We start from the raw sequence: 26,303 nt of genomic DNA, 5'->3' as shown, positions 1-26,303 counted from the left end.
TGACACACACCCTTCCGTCTTCAGACAGCGACTGCCTGCAGGTGGAGTGTCACTTCTGTGACCCCAGAACCCTGCATCTGACGCGGCTCCTAGTGCTACCCTGGCAGCAGGAACGTCCAGGCTCAGGAAGCACCACCGTAGCCTCCTTGTCCACCGCACTTTGCCTGCGCACCTGCTCCCGCCCAGCTATTTTATAAGGCGCCCGTAGGCCAGGCCACGTGGCATAGGGACCGCTGCGCCCTTGGCACCGCCATGGCAGTGGGCACTGCATACACCCAGTATCTGTGGGATGACAAAATCACACAAGTAAAGGTCGATAAACCCGCGTGTGAATGCAGCTGTGCCTTCTTCCTTTAAGCTTATTTCTGAGCCTTTGCAGAAGTCCTTCCTTTTTTCAGACTGGAGTCATCCCAGCAGGCTGCTTCTCATTCGTCTAGCTCCTCGCGAATGAGCTGCGGCTGCACCACTGTCCGTCTGCACTTGGCGCGACGCCTGGCGCCTGCAGGGGTCTGACTCGTATTTGGTGAACAGGAGTAGACCGCTACCGTTTATAGAAGACTAATGTTTCTACACCGTGTTACTTCCCATCGAAGTTTAACTATTTCCCTTTTTTTAAAGATGTTATTTATTTATGTATTTGAGAGAGAGAGTGAATGACAGAAAGAGAGAGAGAGGGCATGGGGGAGCAGGAGGGAGAAGCAGACGCCCCGCTGAGCGCGGGCCCTGATGTGAGTGAGATGTGAGTGACCACAGGACCCCGGGGATCGCGACCTGAGCCGAAGGCAGGCGCTTAACCGGCCCAGGCACCCAGGAGCCCCCAAGTTTGACTATTTCTTAAGTGAAATCTGTGTCGACCATAAAACAGATCTATCAGGAGAGTTCTCTCCCTTCCCTTTTATTCACTCAGCTGAAATGCTAACCAGCAGGAAAAACAAAAACAAAACAAAACAGACAAAAAACAAGTAGAGATGTCACGAAAATTAATCATTAAGCATTTCCACTATTGTCCTTAAGTGGATAGTAAGGAGAAGCGCGATGCCCTGGAAGAGACGCGGCCTTACCTTTCAGATCCTGTACGTAGCCCTCCTTGCAGCTGTGCATGAGCTGAAGGATCCACCTGTGCTGGGCCCCGATACACTGCCAAGCAGGGTCTCCCGGCGCATGAAGGTCAGACAGGTACCTGGAAAAGCAAAGCAAAGGCTGACCACGTGGGCTTCCTCTGTGCAGCCATGATTAAGGACCAAAGGAAAGCTAGCGTATTTTTAAGTAATCGCTTTTTTTTTTTAAGAAAATCTAGAATTTCATCAATTAATAAAGCACTTGTGAACACTGGTCCTCAACATTTAATTTGAACTGAAATATATTCAAGTTTATTTTCATGCAATTAACAAATAAACCCCCCCTTTTTTTTTTAATAAGGCCGTTTTAAAAAAGACCACCAAGAAGACAAAGACAAGTTGCGATGATCCTAAACACTCAGTGAGAACTAGTCTCTGTATGTACATTCAGCTCGGAGTGGTTCTCCGTCATTACAAACAGCAGTGGGAGCCAGCAGAGGACACCCGGTGACCTTCTGGGTCTCACTAGTTTTGTCTCCTCGCTGGCCCAAGGGCGGCCACCAAGCAGCGGGACACGACCTTCGTGACCTGTGTGATCTCCCAGGGTAAGTACTTAGCTCTCAACTCTTCCTGGGAAAAATCTCTCTCTAGAAAATACAGTACAGGTGAGCATTTCTTTTAGGTTTTAAATAGTTCTTCAAATATGCAAAGTCTTCTTTGTGCTTAAAATATCCAAACTCGGATTAAGAATTGAAATACATTTCAGTTGAACAATTTCTGACAAATATCATTCAAGATCTGGGCCTCAGCCCTCGGGAGACACATAAACATTGGGTGTTCCCCGTCATGCATGGGGGAGGTGGTCCAAGACCTCCAGCGGGCGCCCAGACCCCGGCAGCACGGAGCCCTACGTGGCTGGTTGGTCCCGTACACACATGCCTACGGTGACGTCTGATGTACAATTAGGCGCAGGAGAGATGAACAACAAAACCAATAAAAAAACCAGATGTAATGTATAATATATGGCAGTTGAGGTCAGGGGAATGTGGTTTCTTTCTCACTTACTGTCCTGTCTCCATCCCCTGTTCCTGTGAGGACAGGAGACGGTGAAATGCTGTGTGATGAGGCGAAGGGACGGGACGATGGAGGCAGCAGGTGCAGCCCTAGGCTACGGCGGACCTTCCGACTACATGTCACACGGAGGATCACCTGCTTCCCAACTGCAGTTCACTACAGGTACCTGGACCCTTGCAAAACACCCCAGAGATGGCGGGGGGCGGGGGGGGGGGCCCTACTCCTGCAATAACTTAAATCCAATTAAATCAACTCCAAAAGCTGAATTTATTGTCTTGAAATTACTCTTAAACCATAAGCTGTCTGTTGTCTTGGGGTTAAGCATTCTTGTCCAATAATAAATGTTAATTAACGGTTACAAGCTGAGACCTGTAGCCACATTCTAATCACTGAGGGATGCACCAGATGCTTCTCTTCCACGTTCCTCCAGGACTACTAGGTATTTCCTTACTCACAGGCATCTCAATGAGCAGCTAATTAGATGAGAAACATTTTATAATAAGTCAGCAATAAATGAAACGTTGAGACCTCTGACGTCACACTTAGGAACTCTCTACCCTGACCTTTACAAGCTAATGCAGACAGCCTGGGCTCTGGGCAGAGCTGGGCATTTCATCATCCTACAAAAGGGCCCCTCAGGGATGCCCGGGGGGCTCAGTGGTGGAGCATCTGCCTTAGGCTCGGGGCGTGACCCTGGGGTTCCGGGATCGAGTCCCGCATCGGGGTCCCTGCAGGGAGCTGCTTCTCCCTCTGCCCGGGTCTCTGCCTCTCTCTGTGTCTCTCGTGGATAAAAAAATAAATCTTAAAAGGAAAAAAAAAAAAAAGGGAGGGCCCTTAAACAGTGGGGGCTCACCTGGTACAGGGCTGCCTGGAGGTCGGCCCAGCAGCTGGCCCTCTACCCTTCCCTGACTGCTGCAGGCAGCACACAGGCTGTGGCTGTGCTGAGAACAGGACGAATCAGTTAACAGGACCCTGGGACGACAACTACAACCTAACAGCATAGTTAGCCTGGCATCGATACCGCCACCCAATACAAGGCTTTTTTCACCTAGAATACGACTGCCGCGCAGTACACGGCGTCGTCTTTCCAGAAAACAAGTGACTGCACCCCTTCGTGCTGGAGATTTGTCTTGGCGTCTCCTTTCACAGGCCTGTTCTGCCCCGAGGACTTCTGCAGTACTTTCTCCTCAGATGTTGGTAGTAAAGCACAGGAACATTCTTCCAGGGAGGCTGCTTCCTTTTAAATTCTTAAGCTACTGAGTAGGAACAGAAATGGTCCATTTTAAGAGCTCAGTGCAGCTCGAGAAATCAAACTCTTCTGCTTAACCACTCTTAAAATCCGGTTTCTTTAGCGTGGTGACTAGGCCCTGGCAAGATTCAACTGTAAGCCCTGATGTCATCTTGTTAAAGGGAAGCACATTAAGAGAGCTCCTTAAAGAAAGACAAGTGTGTCATCTTGCAAGACTCTGCAGCGTCGCGATGCAAAAGTACGGCCTATGGTAGGCGTTTCCTTGGTTAAGTGACTTAATCCGATAAACGTCGTCTTTTCCTTTAGTGTGCAGCGTAAGGAAGTGCAAGGGCTGAACACGCAGGCCTGAACGGCTGCTCCACTTGTGCGCAGAGCTCCTCCAGCGCTCTGCTGTCGGTGTGTTTTCTCTTCCTTGTGATTCTCTTCCTAATATTTTCTTTCCTCTGGCTTATTTTATCTTAAGAACAGAATATATAACACATATAGGAGACCAAATATGTTAATCAGCCGTTGGCATCGTGGGTAAGCCTTCCAGTCGGCCTTAGGAGGCTAAGCTTCAGCAGCCAAGCTTCCGGGGAATCAAGTTACAGGTGGATCTGGCCGGAGCGGCTCCTGCCTCGGCCCCCTGGCTGTCCGGCCCACCGGCCCACCGCAGCTGCAGTTCAAAGATCTTTGTTTAAAACGTGGTGCGCGTTACTGCTGCTGCTTCTAAAACCGTACCTCAAAGAACACTTGACAGCTTTTATAGAGGGGAAGTGTAAAAAAATGCTAATTATGATTACGATGAGCACAGGCTCGATATTTTACACTTTAAGCACTGATCTTTTTAGCCGTTTTCTGACACGGTTTTTAACAATTACCAGTGATAGGCTCACATTCGTACCGAAAACATATAACTTTGCTTCCCACTGAAGCTACAATAAGGAGAGTAAAAATAGAAGTTTTTAATTGGACAAGACAGCAAACCAGAGTGAAACGATACAGTAGTGATTTGATCTTCCGTCGCACCACGCGTAACTTCAATTATGTAAGAGAACTTACTAAAGATGTACTTTGCTGATGATAAAGCATCAAGTCTCCTTCTCCGCTTGATGCTCAGAGTACCTATGGCCATAGATTCCCAAGTCCAACAGACATCTGACCTGGTTGTGATGTTGTTTTTCTTATTTATTAATAACTAAAAGCTTAATTTAAAAAGGATAACAATTAATTGCTCGGTGTCTTCTCAAACCATCAAAAATAAAATCATGATTACAAATAAGTCAACGACTTGATATTCTTGTTGACATTCTTGTCTTTTCCCTTTAAAATGATAAAATGGGAAAAAAGCACCTCAATAGGCCATTTAAAAAAATATTTTTTGACATCTTAGTCGTAAGGACTACAAAGTAGTGATTCACTAAATAAATAAATGATACATTCTATAAGCATGAACATATTACTACTGGCAAATTTAAAAGCATAAGTATAAACAGGTAAATAAATACAAAGCACAATTAAGTAGCGTAGTCGGATACAGATAATAAGACACTAACCAGCTGTGCAACCCTGGACAAGAGGATTAACCTCCTTGGAATTGTTTCTTTATATGTTAAAAAAAAAAAAAAGCAGATGGATAACTAACATGTGGTTTACTTCTAGCTTTAAATTTTCACGATGCTGGAAGACAGAAAAAATCCCCCAAATACATTCTTTCCTGTGGAGACAGCTGAGAGAAAAGCAGAGACGGGCTTTGAAAGCAGACGAACAGGAGTCCTATTCTGAGCTGTGTGCACCGAGCAAGAAGGACGTCTGCGGCGGTTTCCCCGCCTTTGTAACGGGCCTCAGACAAATGCCCTGCAAGGCAACGGCGAGGACTAGAAATGCCATACGCCGCTCATGTAACAGGCTGCCCGAGCGTCCTACGTGCTCCAGGTCGCGGCAGAGTCCGGGCTCTCGCCTCCCCTTCCAACGTCTCCTGTGCCTTTCCCCTTTGGTCACACAAATGTGTTGGCAAGAACAACGGCTCATGGTGCTCCTGTTCTCAGGCACCAAGAACACAGGGCTGCGTGTGGACCCCGTCCCCTCCCCTGCAAACACGCAGCCTGGGGCCGACCCTCTCTCACACCTGCAAATTATCTCAGTGGTCATATGGTGACAACAGCCAAATGCATAAACATCTGCCGTCGGTCTATTATTTTATAAGTACTGGATATTCCATGAACTTCACCGATTAAGGAGGGGGCATTAAGTTTGGAAAATAACAGCTTATTCTGAGGACAAAGGCCACATTCAGAATACGCCAGCAGAAAGTAATGTTAATATTCTTCAATCATAGATATAAAAGGCTTGTAACGCATGTGCCGCCTCCAAATCCTGGTATGAACATCACATACATAGAAGTTGTTGACTGCTTATGTGCCAGTTGCTATCCTAAACCCTTAAATGTATTCCTGATGGTCTTTCCAACTGCCCTGAGACGCGGATTGTGTCATCAAGTCATTTCCCAGAGGAAGACACTGAGAACGCAAGTAAGCCGCCCAAAGGGACAGCTGGTTGACACCATGCGCACCGCTTCCTTCTGAGGCCTTCTCGTCATGCCCTGCAGTGTCCACCACTTTTCACGGTAGTGCAATTTTTTTTAATTTATTTTTTTATTTTTTCTATTCGATACAAAAACCTTTCACAGGGATCCCTGGGTGGCGCAGCAGTTTAGCGCCTGCCTTTGGCCCAGGGCGCGATCCTCCAGACTCAGGATCGAATCCCACGTCGGGCTCCCGGTGCATGGAGCCTGCTTCTCCCTCTGCCTATGTCTCTGCCTCTCTCTCTCTCTCTCTCTCTGACTATCATAAATAAATAAAAATTTTAAAAAATAAAAAAAAAATAAAAAAAAAAACCTTTCACAATTTTGTCCACCACTGAGCCAGGGCCCACCCGACGACACGAAGAACGACAGTGCCGTACGTCTAACACACGGGGAGCCCTGCCCGGTGGCCTGCGGGGGCCCACTCGGTGCAGCACCACGCGTCCCACGAGGCTGCGAAGGCCGTCACGGAGCAACAGGGGGAAACGCCTGCAGGGAGGCCGCTTCCCTTGCCCCGACACGCAGTCTCCCTGCCCTGACGACTCCTAAATTTACCGGCAGACAAAACAGCTCTGGTGTGCCCTAGGCGGTACCTGTGAATTTCTGCTATTTGTCTCCCCCCTCACGTCTCATCAGCGTGCTAACTCCCCCAAGTTAGCTTCCGGGGTTACATGACGTGCCCAGCGCTACACAGAAACAGATGACTTATCAAGGTGCTTGCAGGTGGTGGTTTACCTTATGTAACGTTTTTGGTCGTGTAAAGTCGATGGCGTCTCAAGCAATTTAGCCAGAAGTAATTCTCTTAAAGCTTCAATCCGTGTTTCTACTTCAGCGTAGTCTATTTAAAAAGGAAAGAACAAAAAAAAAAAAAATAAAAAAAAAAAAAATAAAAAGGAAAGAACATATAAGATTTACGGAAAGGAAACTTAATAATCAAATTATGGCAAGTAGAACAGTGACTGCCTTGGGGGACAGGGTTTGACTAAGAGGGGGCACAAGGGAGCTTCCCGCACTGACGGAAACCTCCTGCCCAGGGTGTGGGTAACGTAGGTGCGCACATTTGTCAGGCTCGCTGGCCTGGAAGATGCAAGGTCTGTGCATTTCACTGCATGTACATTTATCACAATAAAAAAAATGGAATTAAGCTTTCTGAGTCCTTATGGATTTCATTTACTAATTGATTAAAGCCCCATGATATTTCTCCTAGTTGATATGAGGCATTACCACAGGACATTCCAGGCTTTTCATATTTTCTGTAACTCCTGCACTAGAGATCATTTCAAAAGTTTAGCTTACTTTAAAATAAGGTTAGAATTCATTGAAAGTTGCTTTTTTAAAAAAAGATTTTATTTATTTCTTTGAGAGAGAGAGAGAGAGAGCATGAACGGGGGCAGAGGGAGAAGCAGGTGCCCCGCCGCGTGGGGAGCCCAACATGGGGCTCGATCCCAGGACCCCGGATCATGACCTGAGCCAACGGCAGACCCGTAACTCACTGAGCCACCAGGTGCCCTTAACAATGGCTTTTCTAAAGAGAGAAAATTAAAATTGTAGGTTCCCATCTCTATAAAATATCTGTAATTAATTCTTTCCAGTAGAAAGGATTTTTTAGTGGCAACATGGTTAACAAGCAGCAAAGAATGTCATGACTCATCTATCCCATAGCCGTGGTCTTTCCTTTTCACTACATCTTGGTAAGAAAAGCCATGTTATTTTTGAGGTAATCGTCTCGCTTTTTCAAAAGAGTAAACAAAAACTAAAATGCACGTGACTTTGCGGAATGTGTACCACGTTCTTCCTATACAAGGAAAGCAGGAGATCAAAAAGTAATAAACCTTACATTTCTTGAAAACTTGCACCTCCGTCTTCCCAAAGAGCGACTTGGCCTTTTCATAATCATTAATGACCACATCGTAATCACCCTTTAAAATAAAACATTTTGGAGAATGTCAGTAAAATATCATGAACACATCTGGTTGAGATTCCAAAAAGAAAAAGAAAAAAAAAAAAAAACGGAATTTCAATTAAATGTCTTTAAGCCTTAAAGAGCCCTCAAATTCTGAGACTTAGCAGGTCTGTACGGTCAGGACAGCGTGGCACGGGCACAGGAGCACGCATCTACCTTCTGAATGTTCCTCTCAATGTTCAGGGGGAGGTTGAAGAGGAATTTGAATCTCTGGAGCACGTTGAGCGCGTTTCTAGTGGAATCCGCCTTGTCCTTTCGACCCAGCACCTCTTGGAATAACGTGTCCGCGGTGTTACTCGCTCCTGTTGAGGACAAAGCAAGGGCGGCTCACGCAGGGCACCACGGGCGCTGCCCTGGCCCACGTCCGCGCTCAGCATGCGCGCTCGGACATGGGCTGCGTCCCCTCTCGGTGCTTGGCTGACCCGTTTCCACTTTGCCTGCGGGTCCCTTCCCCCGCGGGGAACCGCATCCCCCTGAAAACAGCCGTCGTTGCCAGGCCCAGGAGCCCACGTCTACGGAGGCCCCTGCCACGTTCCACGGCGGTTACGGCCCGAGATGGTCGCACTCGCTCAGGCCTCGGCTGGACGCCACACGCTCAACGCTCTCGGGTCTGTGTCTGTGTTACACGGTACTGAAACAGGAAGAAAATACTCATTTTTTTTTTTTGAGGTTTATTTATTTATTCGTGAGACACAGACTGAGAGAGAGGCAGGAGAGCTGCTCGAAAGGAGCTGTGGAACCGATCCTATTTCTTGAAAAAATGACCTGCTTAGGCAGCAGGCACGAGCAATTGCACGAGCAACTTAAAGGACAAACTTTAGCCTATCGATAGGTAATCGACATTTACTTCTTAAACCACCGAATTCAATTCATACACAAACTGGATACTTTACATATGGGATCTTTTTTTTCTGCCTAGAAGGCTTCAAACAGCACAAAGCACTATAAATGAAAGAGGTGCTTTATCTAGAGCGAGACTCACTGTGTCGACTTGTGAATTATTTTTAATTAAGCCACAAGGAAAGGGGAGAAAAAGGACAACTGTTTTTGGCTGTTTGGTGGCTGCTCATAAAGTCTCTACATTATCTGGTCTACTGACTATACTTTAAGCAAAGATGAAAAAACCACCTCGGTCTCGCTGGGTGGCTTGCATGCCATATTCTCCAGTCCACACTGTGGGTGGCCGGATCCTGCTAAAAGTTGTCTTTGTAACGTAATTGTTTTATCTAGATGATGTTTAAATTCTGTTGAAATTTTAAAGGCCTAATAGAAACCTTTGTCAAGATAGCTGTTTTCACCACATGGTCTCAACGCAGGAGACTACATTTCTAGAAGATGAGAAAAAATATGTTCCCGTTTTCCCACCAGAGCACAAATGGTGTCTAAATGAAAACTTGTAATCGGATTAGGGGTAAAACATTTTTCTTCCAAGAAAATTAAGTGTTTATCATTTAAAAACATAAACTTCATGATTTCAGGCTTCATAAATGAAAACATACGGAAATGCCGCTAAATATTTTTAAAAGGTCGATTACTTATACATGGGCCGTGGATGCTAAATTCCCAAGCACATTTTTTTTTTCACAATGAAAGAATTTGGGACAAAAGTGTAAGTGTTCAAAATTAGAATGTGCTCACTGTATTTTAAAGGTAAGAAAGAAATACCAACTAATAACTTTAATTCCTCTAAAAAGTATGAAAATAAGTAAAAGTAGAAAATTCACTAGTCACTAAATAAGTATGTTATAGAGAAAAAATTTATAGGCAGACATTATCAACTATGAAATTATAATCTACCTTTATAGAGATGTATGCAGAATTTCAATATATGCACACTGAGAAATATGCCATGAAATCATTTTGATTCATAAATTACTTCTATCCGTAAACTGTTCCTGCCTTATGGATTGCCTGCACTCCCCGTGAAATCTTGGGGGTTTCCGACTCTGATAACTGGATGGTTATATCGGTGACCAAATAAAGGAGAGCAGGGGAAGTAGGATCTGTGCGAGCAGGGAAGGGCCGCCAGCAGCTCACGAGCTGCAGCTCCCGTCGCGGCGTCGCGGGCACACACCGGCGGAGCGTCAGGCAGCCTGTGGCCCAGGCCTGGGGGCCATTCCCCCCCAACCCCCCGCACCCCGTGTGCACCCGGAGCCACAGGCTGCAGGGCCACAGGCCATGGCACGCAGGGCCACAGGGCCACAGGGCTGTAGGGCCACAGGGCTGCAGGGCCACAGGGCTGCAGGGCCACAAGGCCGCAGGGCCACGGGGGCAGGGCCACAGGCTGCAGGGCCGCAGGGCCAACAGGAGCCACGGCGCTTCCCTCCATGTGATGCCCCAGCGCAGGGCACTGTGAGACGGGCTACGTATCCCTCGTACCCCTGAACACTGCCCATAGGAACCTCCAGGATCCTCCCCACGAAGACCAGAATTCCGAGCTGGGCCGGGGGCGCCAGCGGATGTGACGGTGGTGACCGTCGTGCAGGGCCGGGCAGAGCCAATCAACAGAACACACACCCTACACTCCCGGCTGCTGCAGGTCAGTCGGATCTCAACAGAGCCGGAAAAGGATGGGAAGAGAAGTGACTGCCAACTGCACACCAGCCAGGCCCGCTCCTATCCCCCTACTGATCTTATATCCTTAACAATAAAAACAAAAAAATGTAATCGTACCAGGATCCCCGGTCATCTAGAAGGACCAGACACGGAAGTCTAATGCTACCTCATCATTTCAAGGACGCTGCTGTGAAGGAGGCACTGTGCCTTCCCTTACTTCGAGGTCATCTTACTGGTCCCTTCCACGGCACCGACCCGAGACCACAGATGCCAGAAGCGACTCTTCACCTCTGCCCTCCGCTTGATGTAAGCTCGAGGGTGAAGCTCACGGAAGGAGGCCGCACAGCGCACACACCACACAACCGGCTCTGCTAGGAAAAGGGAAGCTGGACGAGAGCAGGAAACATGAAAGGACCCAGTCGCTTCAAGTGCCTTTGACATGAACACTTAAATTCGCAGCAAAGCCAGGAGCTCAGAGAGACCTAACGACCGACCCTACGTGCCTCGGTTTCTCCCAACGGATTGCGGAAAATGCGCAGGGACGCTACCGTCTGTCGCACAGTACTGCACGAGTGAGTGTCATGACCATGGGCTGACGCCTGTTCCGAGAGCCCCGCTGGACGCTGCACCTCGGCAGCACCAAAGTACAGACAACTGGGGTCCTGGGATGGCAGAGGAGCTCCATCCTGCTCCCAGGAGCCTACTGTTCCCATTTCCTCAAATTCTAGTCCGTGATCTCAAATTGATAGCTTGGAATCAGTCGTGATGGGAAAATTTACACCTTGCAAATGCTAATATTAAGGTTAGTTTTTCTTTTCTTTTCTGGAATGCCAATGGTCAGACATTGACCAGCCTATGACTAAGTCAATTTCTTTTTTACAAACTTGGCTTGATGTTCCTTAGCGGCTTAAGTCCTCGTCTTTCTTCTCTCAACCTTACACATAGGATTTGGATCAAACCATTCAATCCTGTTACATTCAACTACCGTCTCTGCGTTGCTGACTCCAAAATCATACACACCTTATGGTGTCAGCCTACGAGTAATCCTGAAAGAAGATATGGTGTGTGCCTGCACGTGCGTGGACACACACACACACACACGCACACACACACACACGCACACACACTACTACTCAGCCATAAAGAAGAATGAAATCCCACCGTTTGCAACAGGATAGATCTTGAGGGTATTAAGCCAGATGAGAGAAGTCAGAGAAAGACAAATTCCATACGACTTCCCTGATATGCGAAATCTGAAGAACAAAACAGAACAAAACAAAACCCAGACTCACCAATACAGAGAATGGATTGGTGGTTGCCAGAGGGGAGGCTGGGGCAAAATGGGCGACGGGGGTAAAGGAGCACAAACTTCCAGTTTTAAAATAAGTCATGGGGAGGTAATAAATGGCATGGGTCAATAATAATGTATTTTTTAATAAAGACTAATCTTTATATATACTTTCCCTAAACGCACAACAGTTTTTTAACAAATACTCCTCATGAAGAAGTCCCTTATTCTTGGCCATCCCGAATATAATCCAATCAGCCTTGGCTGTTTTAAGGGGAATCCCATGAGAGCATCTCTTGTGACATTCCAGCATCATCCTACGGGACCAATTTAGTCCCTAAGAGGAACCCTGAGGATTTCCCTTTGGGTTAAGGAGGGCAATAAGCAGGAGCATGTCAGCTTTGGGGGACTTGGAGCGCAGAACAAGATCCTGAATCTAAGCAGGCAGCTGCTCTGCTCAGGTTCTGGCAGGAAGGACAGTACAGGCTGCACAATCAACTCTTAGGCTCTCGGTTTACCTGCCCTTGGCAAGGGCTGAGGAAGAAGAATGAAAAGAAGGAAGATGCCGTGGAGGAAGAAATAACATTTCAGCCTCTCTGGATCCCTTGTAACCTACAGAGTCTGGGAAGCTCTGGTGAGTGGCATAAAGACGCAGCAAACCTCTACACGGAACGCAGGGCTTACTCCACGTTCGGTGCTGTTCTAAAGCCTGCTAAGGCCTCTAAATTCTTCTTAGTTATTCTAAGAACATGTATTAATTCCTAATTCACTTAGACTTGCTTATGTCCCTTCTTACGTCCATGCAATAGTGCAAGCAACTGAAACACAGAAAGGTCATTCAACGGGCTCAACGTGACACACCCGGATATAGTGAGGCAGAAAGAGGCTCCTGGGTACCACGCTCGGGAATCTCCAACTCAACGAGTGAAGTCGAACAGAACTTTTACCTTTTACTCTTCTCCTCGTGACCCAAACCTGCTCCTTCCACCTCTGCCCGAGGCCAGACGTCTTCTGTCGTCCTGCTTCCCACGGCAAAAGCCCCACCTGCCTTTCCCATCTCCCCATTAAGTCCCCAGCGCTTGTTTCTACATGACCGCCGCGTACCTGGGTCCCATGCCCCTGGCCTCCAGTCTAGCTCTCTACACCCACCCTCCGTGCAGGCGGCGGACGTTCTCTAGAAAGCTCGCAATGTCACTTTAGTTAAAATCCTGCAATGTCTCACCAATGATCTTCAGGATAAAGACAAATCCTCGCACGACACGGAAGGTTTATCCTGAGCAGACTCCCGTATCCCACCTGCCCGTTGGCACACTGGACCCGGGCCCCCGGGCTGCAGACCGTCTCCTGCCCGAGTCGGGCCTCCTTCCTCATGAGGCTTGTCCCGTCTTGGACACCCGCGTGCACTTGCTGCCATGTGCCAACTTCTGCTCGCCTGGATACCTCCGACTCCTCTTTCAGGGCCCCAAGACTCTCCTGAGAGCCTTTCACTGCACTTTTCAATGAGGTGCACCTTGTGCAGGCTCCAGGTGCACCCCAGGATCACCAGCAGCAAACAGTTTTCACACCTAATCACCTGCTTAGCCGTGATTTCCATTACACTGTGAACTCGTAGGAATAATGCAGAAGTACTCTCTTCACATCCCTGAGATGAAGCCAGCATGTGCTCAATAAATGCTCACAGGACTAGGACTAAGAATCAGCACCCAGTGTTCTCCTGAGAGAGGGAGTGCAACACAGAATAAATCCCTGCTGGCAGTGTGCACAAACGCTTAAACAGCTGTGCAAGCGGAAACCAAGAAAACACTCTAAATGAGAAAATCACCATTGTTCTGTGACTTAAAAATCTTTGTTGCAACATTAAATATCTGCTTACTATTGGCAGTAAGAAACTGAAAACAACAGTAAAACCAATATTAATAAACTATGATGATTTAGAGTATTAGAACATTGAAAACTCAAGTGTTCTATTTCTTTGTAAAAAATTATCAAGATTGCTCGCTTTTATTCACCATAAAATTTGCAGTATGTATCAGCATATTTTTTATACTTTGACAAATAATCATACTCCTTTCTAAGTTTATCCATTGTACTCTGAATGTCATGGATTGTTTCTGAGCACTGTTTTCAGCACCACTTCCTCTAGGATGTCTTCATCCTTTTCTTCTACTTTCCTCATTTCCATTGATAAATTCACCTTTATCGGGTTCCTCTGGCTGCACGACTCCAGCCTCTTGACCAGCAGCAGTGCCCACATCCCAATTGTCTGCTCCATCCCAACTGTCTGTAACTCCAATCAGGGTATATTTGAACTTCACTATTATTACTGTTTAAAAAAAAAATGCACTGGGGCACCTGAGTGGCTCAGCGGTTGAGCATTTGCATTTGGCTCAGCTCATGATCCTGGGGTCCTGGGATCGAGTCCCACATCAGGCTCCCTGCATGGAGCCTGCTTCTCCCTCTGCCTGTGTCTCTGCCTCTCTCTCTGTGTCTCTCATGAATAAATACATAAACTCTTAAAAAAATAAAATAAAATAATAAAATAAAATAAAATGCACTTTCATGGGACGCCTGCGTGGCTCACTGGTTGAGCATCTGCCTTCAGCCCAGGTGGTGACCCCGGGGTCCCGGGATCGAGTCCCATGTTGGGCTCCCTGCATGGAGCCTGCTTCTCCCTCTGCCTGTGTCTCTGCCTCTCCCTCTCTGTGTCTCTCATGAATAAATAAAATCTTTTTAAAAAAATGCACTTTCATCTTTACAGGTCAATCCCCTCCCTTGGTTATCCATTTCTACAAAGAGCCATCCGAGTTTATGTCTGGGGGACAAGGAGTCCACACAACGATATGATCTGTTGTCTGTGCATGAACAGCGATAGTCACAGACAAATTCTGAAGAAAAATAGGTAATTGCTCATTGATCATCTTTCACACCTGTTATTTATGGAGTGATCTGTGGACTGAACAACTAGCAACCACTTCTGTACTTTATCCAGTTATGACAAATATACTATGATAATGGAAATCTGAACTGTGCTGCTGGGAGACAGGTGCATTTAACCCAACTGTGGTGATTGAAATTCATGCCTATCAAAACCATGCACAGCAAGCTCTGTTGGTTTAAAAAAAGATTTGAAGCCAGATTTCCAGATATAAATCCCTTTATATGTAAAGTAGCTCTGCCACTTACTACTTATATGACTTTAGATAACTCATTTAATCTTTCTGAGCTTCAGTTTTTTCATCAATAAAATGGAAATAATGGGGTTATGTAGAGTTAGGCTCTGCATGCTGGGTGCGGAGTCTACTTAAAAAAAAAAAAAATAGATACAGGGCAGCCCGGGTGGCTCAGCGGTTTAGCGCCGCCTTCAGCCCAGGGCCTGATCCTGAAGTCCCGGGATCAAGTCCCACATTGGGCTCCCTGCGTGGAGCCTGCTTCTCCCTCCGCCTGTGTCTCTGCCTCTCTCTCTCTCTGTGTATCTCTCATGAATAAATAAATAAAATCTTAAAAAAAAAATGTGCACAAATCGCACAGAGAACTAAATACATAGAGAATGTTTATAGCAATACCTGACCCTTAGCAAGCACTGCAAAAGTTTTAGCTACTAACCATCACAGCTGCTACTATAAATACTTCTATAACATTGTCTATACCTGCACTGTCTAATATGTAGCCACTAGCCACACGGGACTATTTCAATTTAAAGTTAAATTTATTAAAATTAAATAAAAATTAAAAAGTCAATTCCTCAGCAATATAGCTACATTTTAAGCGCTCAGTAACTACAGTCACAGAAGTTCTATTGGAGAGCACTGTCCTATACTCTTGGAATAAGTAAAGACCTAAAGTTGGATATGTGAATTTGATATAAATTAATAGTCATCCCTTCATCCCTGGTTTGAAACCAAGAAGGAATTGTTAGGTTCATCATAAGCAAATCTAAAAAAATACACGTCAAGGAAAAGAAAAAAAATTTCAATGAAAGGCATCAATATTGATACATTCTGAATAAAATAGTGTTTCTTACAGCCAACATTACCTTTAGAAGCTTAAAGTGAAAAAGGTTGCCCTTTTGAATTCTGAAAACTTTCATTTAAAATAACTCAGAAAAAAGCATACAAATTGGTGTGTAATCACGTATAAGACTAAAGCAGTCCTAATAATCTAAGCAAACTAAACTATATTCATACTCATCTATTCTTGTCTTCCTTTCAAAAAAAATGTTACATTTCCCATAGTATTTCTATAAAAATTTTTTTAAGATTTTATTTATTTATTCATGATAGACAGAGAGAGAGAGAGAGAGAGAGAGAGGCAGAGACACAGGCAGAGGGAGAAGCAGGCTCCATGCACTGGGAGCCCGACGTGGGATTCGATCCTGGGTCTCCAGAATCACGCCCTGGGCCAAAGGCAGGCGCCAAACCACTGAGCCACCCAGGGATCCCCAATATTTCTATAATTTTTTTTGGAGAGAGAGCATGTGCACGAGCTGGGCTGGGGAGGGTCAGATGGGGAAGAAGAGAGAGCGTCAAGCAGGCTCCGCGCTCAGCACACAGCCCGACAGGGGCTCAATCTCAAGACCCTGACACTATGACCTGAGCTGAAACCAAGTGTCCGACCCTGAGACACCACGTGCCCCTCTCTAATTTTTTTTTCTGTTTCTCCAGCTTCTGAGCTATGATACACACACCTGGACAGAGGACACACGTACAGGGCTGGAGCTACGTGTCTCCCATTTTTACATCTCTCACTAAACCAAACATGGTACCTTTCACAGCCAGTCTTAAGTAAATGTTTGGCATGTTGTCCTGAATTAGCAAAACTTTATCCTGAGATAGCAAACAGCAATACCGAGTTCATAAAAAAAAATTTCCAGAAAAAAAGAAAGTGTTACAAAGGAACATCTTTTAAGAAAAAATTTTATACCAATAAGTCCTAAAGGAGAGTGTCATAAAGAAATGACTAATTAACCCCAACTATTTATCCAAGAAAACCAAACTGCAATAAAGTTAAAATGACACATTTCTAGATAAAGTCTGCGGTTATAAAGGAAAAGAAGATAATTTCCCTTACAAATTTTATACCACAAGTCCCAAGGGAGGATTTCCTAAACTACTCCTTAAAAGAAAAAAATATGTTAACACGCTATGCCAAATCTAACACATGAAACAGATCTTAATTTTTTTCCAAATCTGAGTGTCTATTTTCTTTTACTGATACAATGATATAATTACAATATCAGCTTGTTCTTACAAACCACTTTTTAAAAGTAACTGAAATAATATCATTTTTTATAGATATCCATAGTTTGATGACAATTTCTCCAGCAAAAATAGCATCCCTGAGTAGAAACATCTTTCCAAGACCTTATAATGGCTGACTATGCTAATACAGAAACAGCTTTAATAAAGGTTTCTTTGGGTTGAATTCAGAATATATTAATTTCACCTAAGCTGGTGACTTGGTTCTCAGACAAAAACAAAGTCTCAAGGCAAAATAACAACAACCACAACCTCCCCCACCACTACCACCAAGGGAAAAAAAAATTTTTTTTTAAAAGATTCTATTTATTTATTCTTGAGAGACACAGAGAGAGAGGCAGAGACGCAGGCCGAGGGAGAAGCAGGCTCCACGCAGGGAGCCCGATGTGGGACTCGATCCCAGGACCCCGGGGTCACGCCCTGGGCCGAAGGCAGACACTCAACCACTGAGCCACCCAGGCGTCTCGGGAAAAATATTTAAAGTGCTGTTAAACTCATAAATTTAAGATGAAATCAAAATACTTAATTCTACTACCAAGGAACACCTACATCAAATGAAAGTATTTTCTTTCCAGAAAATACTGTATGAGGGATCCCTGGGCTTTAAAAATAGATATTTACTGCCCCAAAAAAGTTCAGAAAGTTATCATACAAGTAAGTCGAGCTAGACGTCCAAAACTAATTCAGTATCACAATCCTGGATTCACAGAATCACTATAGATGTGATAAAAGAGTTCTTAAATGCTTCAGTTATTCTTAACCCTGTTTCATGGAGACATCATTTACTATACTTATATTTAAAACCAAGGAGATTAAAATAATAATAAAATAAAATAAAATAAAATAAAATAAAATAAAATAAAATAAAATAAAATAAAATAAAATAAAATAAAATAAAAAAAATAAAATAAAAACAAGGAGATTCCTCTGGGCATTACTGCTCTTTGTCAAATGTTTACTATATAAGTGAAAGAGGATAATATACTTTTAAGCTGCTAGTATTATAATAGGGCTTCATTCATCTGATGAGTTTCTTCCAGACCATCAGGATGAGTAGCTGGGAGCTAGGATGTCAGGGGAAGAAATCAATAAATAAAAAGATACACGGGGAAGTGGATGGGACCCCAAACTCTGTATGTACCAGTTTTTTTGTTTTGTTTTGTTTTGTTTTTGGCATACAATTTTTACAAAATGTCTCAGAGTTAGCTACATTCTTAAAGGTGAAGCTGCCTTAAACTCACTTTGGGTAAAAGAGGATTCAGGTAAATCAACGGTATGTAAGTATTTGTCATTCTAGTAGCTGATGCTATTTGCTGTGACACTCTTAGATACACAAAGATGTGTTTCCGGGTTCTGGTCAACGGCAACCCTGGCTCCTGCTTTAGAACTTTTCTCCCTGATAACGCTGTTTATGTACTCGTCTCTTTTATGGCAGCAAGTTTCACTTCTTAGGAAGCATACTGGCTTATTTTCAAATTATGACGTCTTATAAATAAAATGCAAACAAAATAGAATGTTCATTTTCAATGTTTTCATTCCCCTTTATATTTATTAAATCATTACTATTTAGAAATAAATATTAAAATGCAACTCAATGACCATTCTGTGAAAGCAGGTCCAAGAACTATGTTAAAGCTCGTTATAAAGTCCATAAATAGCTTTGGGTCGTAGGACAAAACTTACTGTTCAGAACATTCTCCAGTTTTTGCGTCATGGATCCTTCTACTTTTTCCGTTCCATCCGCTTCTAGTTTTTGATGGATAGCTAGAAAAAACATCTTGTTAAAGTGTGGGCTATTTTAGTGGGTGGGAACACATTACATCAAAATGACATTTTTAAACAACTTTTAAAAATGGTCATATTATTTTCACTGCTGGAAAGGAGCACAAACATGCAGAAAACTCTGCAAAGTAACAGCAGACACCAGTCTAAGTTACTCATAGATTAATACTATTAAAATAGTACCGAATACATACACTTAATCATCTGAGGCTCATCAAGGTTGAATGGTAAAAACAGTTAAATTAAAAAAGAAAAGTGAAACTTCAAGTAATTAATATCTTTGGTATTTGGCTGCAGGAAAGTCATTTTTATTTCTCACTTTTACCATCTGCAAAATAGAAATACTAGTATTTGAAGTCTACCAACCTCAAAATATCTCATTTCAGCCTTGGACACAACATGGCAAAATACGTATTATCCACGTTCTATTCCTATTATTATATCCCTGGAATTTCTCAAGAACTATACAGTAACATCTACCAATATATCAATGTATGGATCTACAAATTACATTGGAGTTTTTTGCTCTTATTGATATGCCTGCATGGTTCTGATAAATATTAAAAATCATGTAATAATTCATATTTTAAAAAAGGCTTTACCTCGTGTAGGGTAGGTTTTAAATAGAGCAAATAGAGGTGAAACACTAAGACAATTTGCAAAATGAAATGACCAAATACACTTTCAAATTCCAAACTCTGATACAATAAAAATAATAAAATTAACAAAGCAAACTCTAATCGAGCCATGATCATAATTGAGCACAATGATAAATTTCTAATGCATATCGCTCATCTGGTAAGAAGTCAAAGATACACGTTCTAATATTATTTGTTTCACAGATGAGACACCCATGGCTCAGTGAAATTAAATAAGTTGACCAAAGTCACAGAGCCAGACCCCGAATCTGAACTCAAGTTGTCTGATCCCAGGACGAAAACCTTCCCCCCCATACTGCCTATAATACAAAGGCAGGCAACTTAGCCCGTCTAAGCCAGTTCTCACATCCGTAGAATGGAAATAACAGACTTACTGTAAGAGCTGCTAAATACCCGGGATTTTATTCTTTCACGTAACTTCCATTAGCAAAAATTCAGACATAAGGTATGTAACTACATGGGCTTCAGAGCCAGTACAATGAAATGAACATAACTCTGATAGTAGCTATTCTCCGACCTTCAAAGAGAATGTCAAACTCTTCTTAAAAGGATTATATAGGTTCTGTGTCAACCCACCAGTCACGAGTGGTAGATTTATTGCAGGGAAGAGAGGGAGGGTCTGCTTAGGTGAAAAAAAAAAAAAAAAAGTTTTGTTTTATTCAATCAATCACAATTTGATTTGTTTCCTTTGAGTCACTGATTAGAAAATTCTGGGTCAAATTCAGTGCTCAAATGCACTATAAAAATATTCTCAATGCATAATAACATCTACTTCTCTGCTTCTTTTAATTATTTTCTAATTTTGATCCTGCCCTTTTAAAACATCTTTTTTATAAAGCAATTTCAAATTTTGTTTGAAATTTATAAACAGACTGCTTCTCTGTTAGAGAAACACATCCAAAGAAAGAAAAAGAAATACATTTGGGGGGGAAAAAACAGCTAGTATATTCTTAACTGTCTTGGTTGATTCAGGAGTGAAAAGAAAGTTATTTATTTAATGTTTCAAATTTGGATTATGTGGTGAGGGTGACATGAAGTATTTCTGCATATCAAAACCTAAACTTACTTTAACTTGTTAAGTTAAATGGAAAAGAACTTCCTTATCCTTAAAAAAAAAAAGGAGATAAAAATGCCCAAATATAAAAAAGCTAACCTAAAAACACTGCTCACACTATTCATTTAAACGCTGGTGTAATTTTCTGGCAATCTTGTCGCAAAAGAACATGTGGCACACATTCCACTTTATTAAGGGGGCACAGCATACGGTTCTTCCATGGAAGAAGACATTGCATCTCATACTAGTCGTGCGTCAAATACTGCTAAGCAAAAACCATTAAAGGAAATCATGCAGCCACATTTCTGTTGCTGACAAAACCCATCACTGATCAGCAGGTCAAAACGAGGTAAGCCTGGCTCCCCCCGGCTCAGTTTACAGCTCTGTTTTGCTGACAAAGCAGCTTCCTGCCGCCCATCTCCACCACAGCAGAGCCACTGTCAAGCTGTCAGCCAAGCATGAGGACTAAGAGACACTGGGATCTGATAAAGGCAATCCTATTTTCCAGAAAATTAAACCAAATAACCAATGTCTGGTTCACTTGACCTCTTATTTTCTCTGAAAACATTTTTAAATAGTATAACTCAATAAGCAACTTGGTACATGATCACAGGTTTGTTATTGTTTCTAATCTATTAAAACTTAAATATGTGAAGGAGTTGAACACCATAAAATTGTATTTGGGAAACAAAGTGTATAAAAGTTCTATTCAAAGAAAAAAATCAGTCTAGAAAGACTGCCTATTGATCCCCTGAAATTGTTTTATTAACTGTCTAATTAAATGTGGACATCAAATCCGCAGATTTCAATGAAAAAATTCACAGTATTTGTCTAAATAATGGCATTTGTGTATAAATTTATGTATTTATGTAAATTCATGTATACATTTATATATGACTGAGGCACTAAGTAATGATGGGAGTACACAGGCAACGTCTGTAAGGATTTATGTCAGGTACACTGTGATCTATCGACTCCAAATCACTACTAGCCTCTAAGACACAGGAATATTCAAACTAGGTCAGAGACTGGCAAACTGTTTCTATAATGAACCACAAAGTAAATATTTCAGACTTCCTGGGCCACATAGGGCCTCTGTTACATATTCTCCTTCTCCTTCTTTCTGTCTCTCTCGCTCTCTCTCTCTTTCTTTTTTTTTTTTTTTTTTCAAACAAACCTTGAAAAGCCATCTTTAACTCCTGGCCTGTACAGAGATGGGCCGTGGCCTAATCTGGCCCACAGGCCAACCTCTAAGGATAATACTCACTAAAACAGAAGAGTAACAAGAGTTACAATGAGATGTCTTAAAAATTTACATTTGTAAAGAGCTTTTCAAACATTTAGTTTCTACTTCTTATTCTACCAAATTTTTATGAGTGACTAAATTATATAAAAACTTTTAAATAGATTAGGTAATCTATGAGACCTTTCTTCCCTCAGTTATATGGGGGAAAAAGATAGTAAAAATAATAATACAATAATTACAACTATTAACATAGAAGGCTAACAGGTATAAAGGACTCTCACTTAGATAACAGGATCCTTGATAACCTTACCTGCCTAAATAACCTTCATATATCAATAGACACTAACAACAGAGTGTGCCAAAACATCAGCTGTGGCTTACACTGCCTCTAGTAGCAGCAATAAAAGCAACATGGGAGGAAAGGTTGGTCGTGTATTCAGCAACATATGTTACTCTGTTTTGGCCTCTTTACTCAGGTATTCCTTAGTACAACATAAATAAATGTAATTCATGCAGTTTCAGTCCATAATTGTTGTCAAAGAAGTGATAATGCTGGACTTGCAATAACAAAAACACAAGAGACTGGATAGGTGACAAGCTCAAGGAGCACTCAGGGAAATGATCACCAAACAAAGGTGGTGATCAGAAGGCACCGAGGAAGTGAAGGCTTCTTAGGATACGAAAAGCTCCACAAACATCACCGCGGCCTGTGAGAGCTGGTGTGAACAGCAACTGATAAGAAACTACGGCTCTGAAGATTTCAAGGGATGAAGGCAGAGGGACTGCCATGGAGAAGGAACACAAATTGCTGGGCATATTTTTGCGGGATAAAGTAAAAACGACAATAAACACACAGTGGCAGGTAAGCTAAGCCAGGCACATCTACCGAGTCCTAAATAAAATAGTTATGGCTACACACAGGAAAAAACAAACTGACAACAGCATAAAAGCTTAAAGGTACATAAAAGCCACACTGTCTACTGGACTGGGATGGACAGAAAAACACCCTTGGATGCATATGAAATAGTCCACTTAACCAGAGAACACAGATGATATCAAAAAGAGCAGAGAAAGATGTTTATTTATACACCGTCATCTCTATTTAGCCTAATTCTGACAAGGAACATCTAATTTTTTTCCTATCTTCAAGACTGTAATTCTGCTCCCCCATTTTTCTTACCTCTAACAACTCCTTTCCCTTTACAACGATTTCGAGACCACATTTCCCAACACCCAGTAGAGCAGGAAACAGAAGGAAACTAGTTGGGTCATACTACTACTGGGCAACTCATCAGTGTACTGAAAAAAAGAAAAGTGCCGGGTACCACACAGGAGAGCAGAAAGAAAGGAGCAATGCTTTTATACAAGGACATTCAAAAACAAACCATAAGTGGTATCCGATATAACAAAGTGTTAAAAACTGAAGATATGAGTCTACAGATTCTAAAAACTTATCAAGTATTGGGAAAAATGAATAGGCCGACATTCTAAAATGAAGATAAGACCTACATTCTAAAATATCCTGAAAAGATTTTTTTTTTTTAAGATTCAAGTCTAAACAAATCAATCTTAGAAACATTTTGGGAGAGAGAAAAACAATCAATCCCTCTATAAGTAATAAAAAATTACACTGGCTCAGGATTTTTCTCTAACACTAAAAGATACTAAATAAATCAATTCAGAAAATAATTCTCTTCTAGCCAAGAGGTTGTTTATGTATGAAAGTAAGAGACATTTCCAGACATGCAAGAATTCAAAAGCTCTAGCACAAAATATATATCCCACTGATCAAACCAAAATATCCAAAGATAGAAAAGATGAAATATAAAATGACTGGCAATAAAAATTAAAGCCAATTAAATTTATGTGAATACATAGTAAATTTTAATTATGGTAAATATGTCATAAAATTAACTGCAAAAGAAAAAATAAATCTAAAAACATAATAATGAAATGCAAAAGAAAAGCTAAAATAAAAAGACAGGTCTATAATTTCAGTTTAAGATGAGGAAAAAGGAAGGAGCATAAGAAATAAATATGTCCTAAACTGTTGACATACACAACAGGAGTCAAAAGACAACCTACTTTAAAACATTTAAAACATTTCTTCCAAATCTGGAAGATTTGCAACCAATATGGTCTATATAGCACAAAGGGAAAAATGAAAAGCAAAAATACAGAATAAAACAAAAGAACAAAGGTGTCAGTTACAATAAATGTACATGGCTTAAATTCTTCTATTAAAATAGTAAAAAAAATATAAAAATCCTACCACTTGTTGCTTATAAGAGAGAAGCCAAAATAAAAATTTCTAAAGGTTTAAAAGAATATGATTATATTAGACAATTAGACAAAAAGATCAAAAGAAAATACATCAAAGGTTATGTCATTATCTCTACAATGGGATTACAAATAGTCTTTGCTTATTATTTATCTGTTTACTGTTTTATGTAATATACATTTCATTTACATCAAAACATAGAAAAAGCGAGATATGTGTGTATCTGAACTTTTTGAATTTATTATTAAAATCACTTTCTATATGTCATAGAGTCACCTGCTTATGTGATTAAGCAGATGGTCAGAATTATCTTTGTTAAATGTTAAGTTGCCAATATGCTTCTAGGGCAAATGTGATAAATGAGACCACCTAACTTTAATGTGCCAAATAAGACTTCTTGAAATCTACCAGGATTGAAGCTATTTATAAAACTAAAACCAGGAAAAAATATACATGTGTATACAAATACATATGTCAAAAAAAAAAAAAGAGAATGGAGAAAAAAGTCAAGCGTATATTTTTATTAAGTGAAATAATTTTAAGTTATGATAATTTCTGGGAAATGCTAATCACACATGGCAAATTTATCATTTGCATAGCTACTAGGGAATTAAGGACTTAATTCTATTTGATAACGTTAAACTCTGTGCATATACGTTCAGGTTCCTATTGTTAACATAGTGACTTTGACAACTTAGAATATCAATAAGCACAAAGAAAGAAAGAAAAGTGTCACTTCAAAAAGGGTAGGGCACAGAGTTTACCAAAGAAAACTACCTACTTTCTCTGTTCCCTCCTAGGTGTTCACAGTTTACTCCTTCAGAAACCTAACTTCTACCTGGCAAGAAAAGAGCTGTATCAGATGGAGTCCACCATGCTTGTGGGCTTGGGAGGAGAGGGCTTTGAAAACAATAAAAGGACATCTATACTTTTGAGAATACAAAGTAAAAAATAATAATAATAATTAAGTCCTACTGAAGAAAAGTGTAGCCTCTTAGTCTACCCTTAAAGTTACAGGTATAGATGGAAAGATAGATACAGATGGACTTAGTTATAGGTATTTCTGTTTTTAAAAATAATTAGGCTTTTATTAATATATTTTACTTTTTACTAAACACTAATTTGATTTCTATTAATTAAAGGTAATTTTAGGAGGAAAAAAAATACCTACGCCACATCTTTCCCTGAAATGTCTGAAGCTGTGCTATTTCTATTTAATATAATTTCTTTCCTATATAAAGATGACGACATGGATGGTGGACACTTCACTATTATACAGGGGGCCCATGGGATGATACCTAAAAAGAATAACACATTATTATCAGTCAGTCCTTTCCAAACTGAACAAACACACTAAAGGGATCACAGATACAGAATTAGTCACACATGCAAGATATTGATGGCTGGGCTACAAAAGGATTTTTTAAATTCTAGAATTTTACCTATCGGGGTTTAGTTTCTTATCAGCCCAGGAGGTTGGGCATCATGGAGAGGCTAAGTAGTCTCCTATTTCACATATGGACAATGGGTCAACAAAAGCCTCAGAGACAAATATTTAAAGTATCAAGCCTTCAAAGACATTCCAGCCTGGTCTGCAACAAATATTTATGGCACATTTTAGATCTCTACTCTTATAAATACAGACTGAATGTCACAGCCTGTAAACACTCTGCAAGCACAGTGTCGGGTTTCCGCGGGGAAGCCCCAGCAGCTGGTTCTGAGGGTCACCTTACCTGAGAGGGCATCCTGGGCTTCAAAGAAAGTACTGAGACCTCCTTTCACATACGCCAGGCTGCCTTCGCTCTTCTTGTTAGCCTGTCTCTTCAGGTTGGTGACTGCCATTTTCAGCTGCTCAAAACTGAAATGAAATTAAGAACCCAAAAGTTTGAGACTCCTAGAAAGCAAAAAAGAATTAAGACAATGCATGAAATGCAAAACACTGAGGCCTAAGTTAAGGAACTCACAGACTGATATAATACGTAACCAGATGAAAACAAAAAGCTTTCAAATTCTTCCCTACATCTAAATCTAAATCTTCTCTTTATTATGAATGACAAAATTACCGCAACTATAAAACAGATTTGTAGCCCTCAAATGGTCATTTCAAATATGTCAGATCCCTAAGAAGTAAACACACGTGAGTATTTCTATAAGCAATAGACGTCATATGTACGATTCGCCAGGTAAGGAGTCTTGAATTTGACATCCCCGAGGGGCAGACCTACATCAGTGCAGGGGTTATCTCGGTTACCTAAGGCAGAACTGCTCCATAAGC

General features: G+C 41.9%; 1 protein-coding gene across 8 annotated transcripts in view; it reads right to left on the bottom strand.

The window, feature by feature from the left end:
* EXOC2 (exocyst complex component 2) overlaps positions 1-26,303 on the bottom strand; it is a 226,095-nt gene that overhangs the window by 123,092 nt on the left and 76,700 nt on the right. For all 8 annotated transcript variants that reach the window (XM_077886050.1, XM_077886059.1, XM_077886057.1 and 5 more), the window contains 6 exons: positions 25,762-25,886; positions 18,690-18,770; positions 8,064-8,209; positions 7,782-7,863; positions 6,680-6,782; positions 1,062-1,180 (listed from right to left, as the gene is read on the bottom strand). In XM_077886050.1, coding sequence (XP_077742176.1) covers positions 1,062-1,180; positions 6,680-6,782; positions 7,782-7,863; positions 8,064-8,209; positions 18,690-18,770; positions 25,762-25,886 — 656 coding nt within the window. The remainder of the gene's footprint in view (positions 1-1,061; positions 1,181-6,679; positions 6,783-7,781; positions 7,864-8,063; positions 8,210-18,689; positions 18,771-25,761; positions 25,887-26,303) is intronic.

This window comes from Canis aureus, chromosome 37 (genome assembly GCF_053574225.1).
Source record: "Canis aureus isolate CA01 chromosome 37, VMU_Caureus_v.1.0, whole genome shotgun sequence".
NCBI lineage: Eukaryota > Metazoa > Chordata > Mammalia > Carnivora > Canidae > Canis > Canis aureus.
Note: the sequence above shows the minus strand (reverse complement) of the source record. Positions and strands in the feature narration are given on the sequence as shown.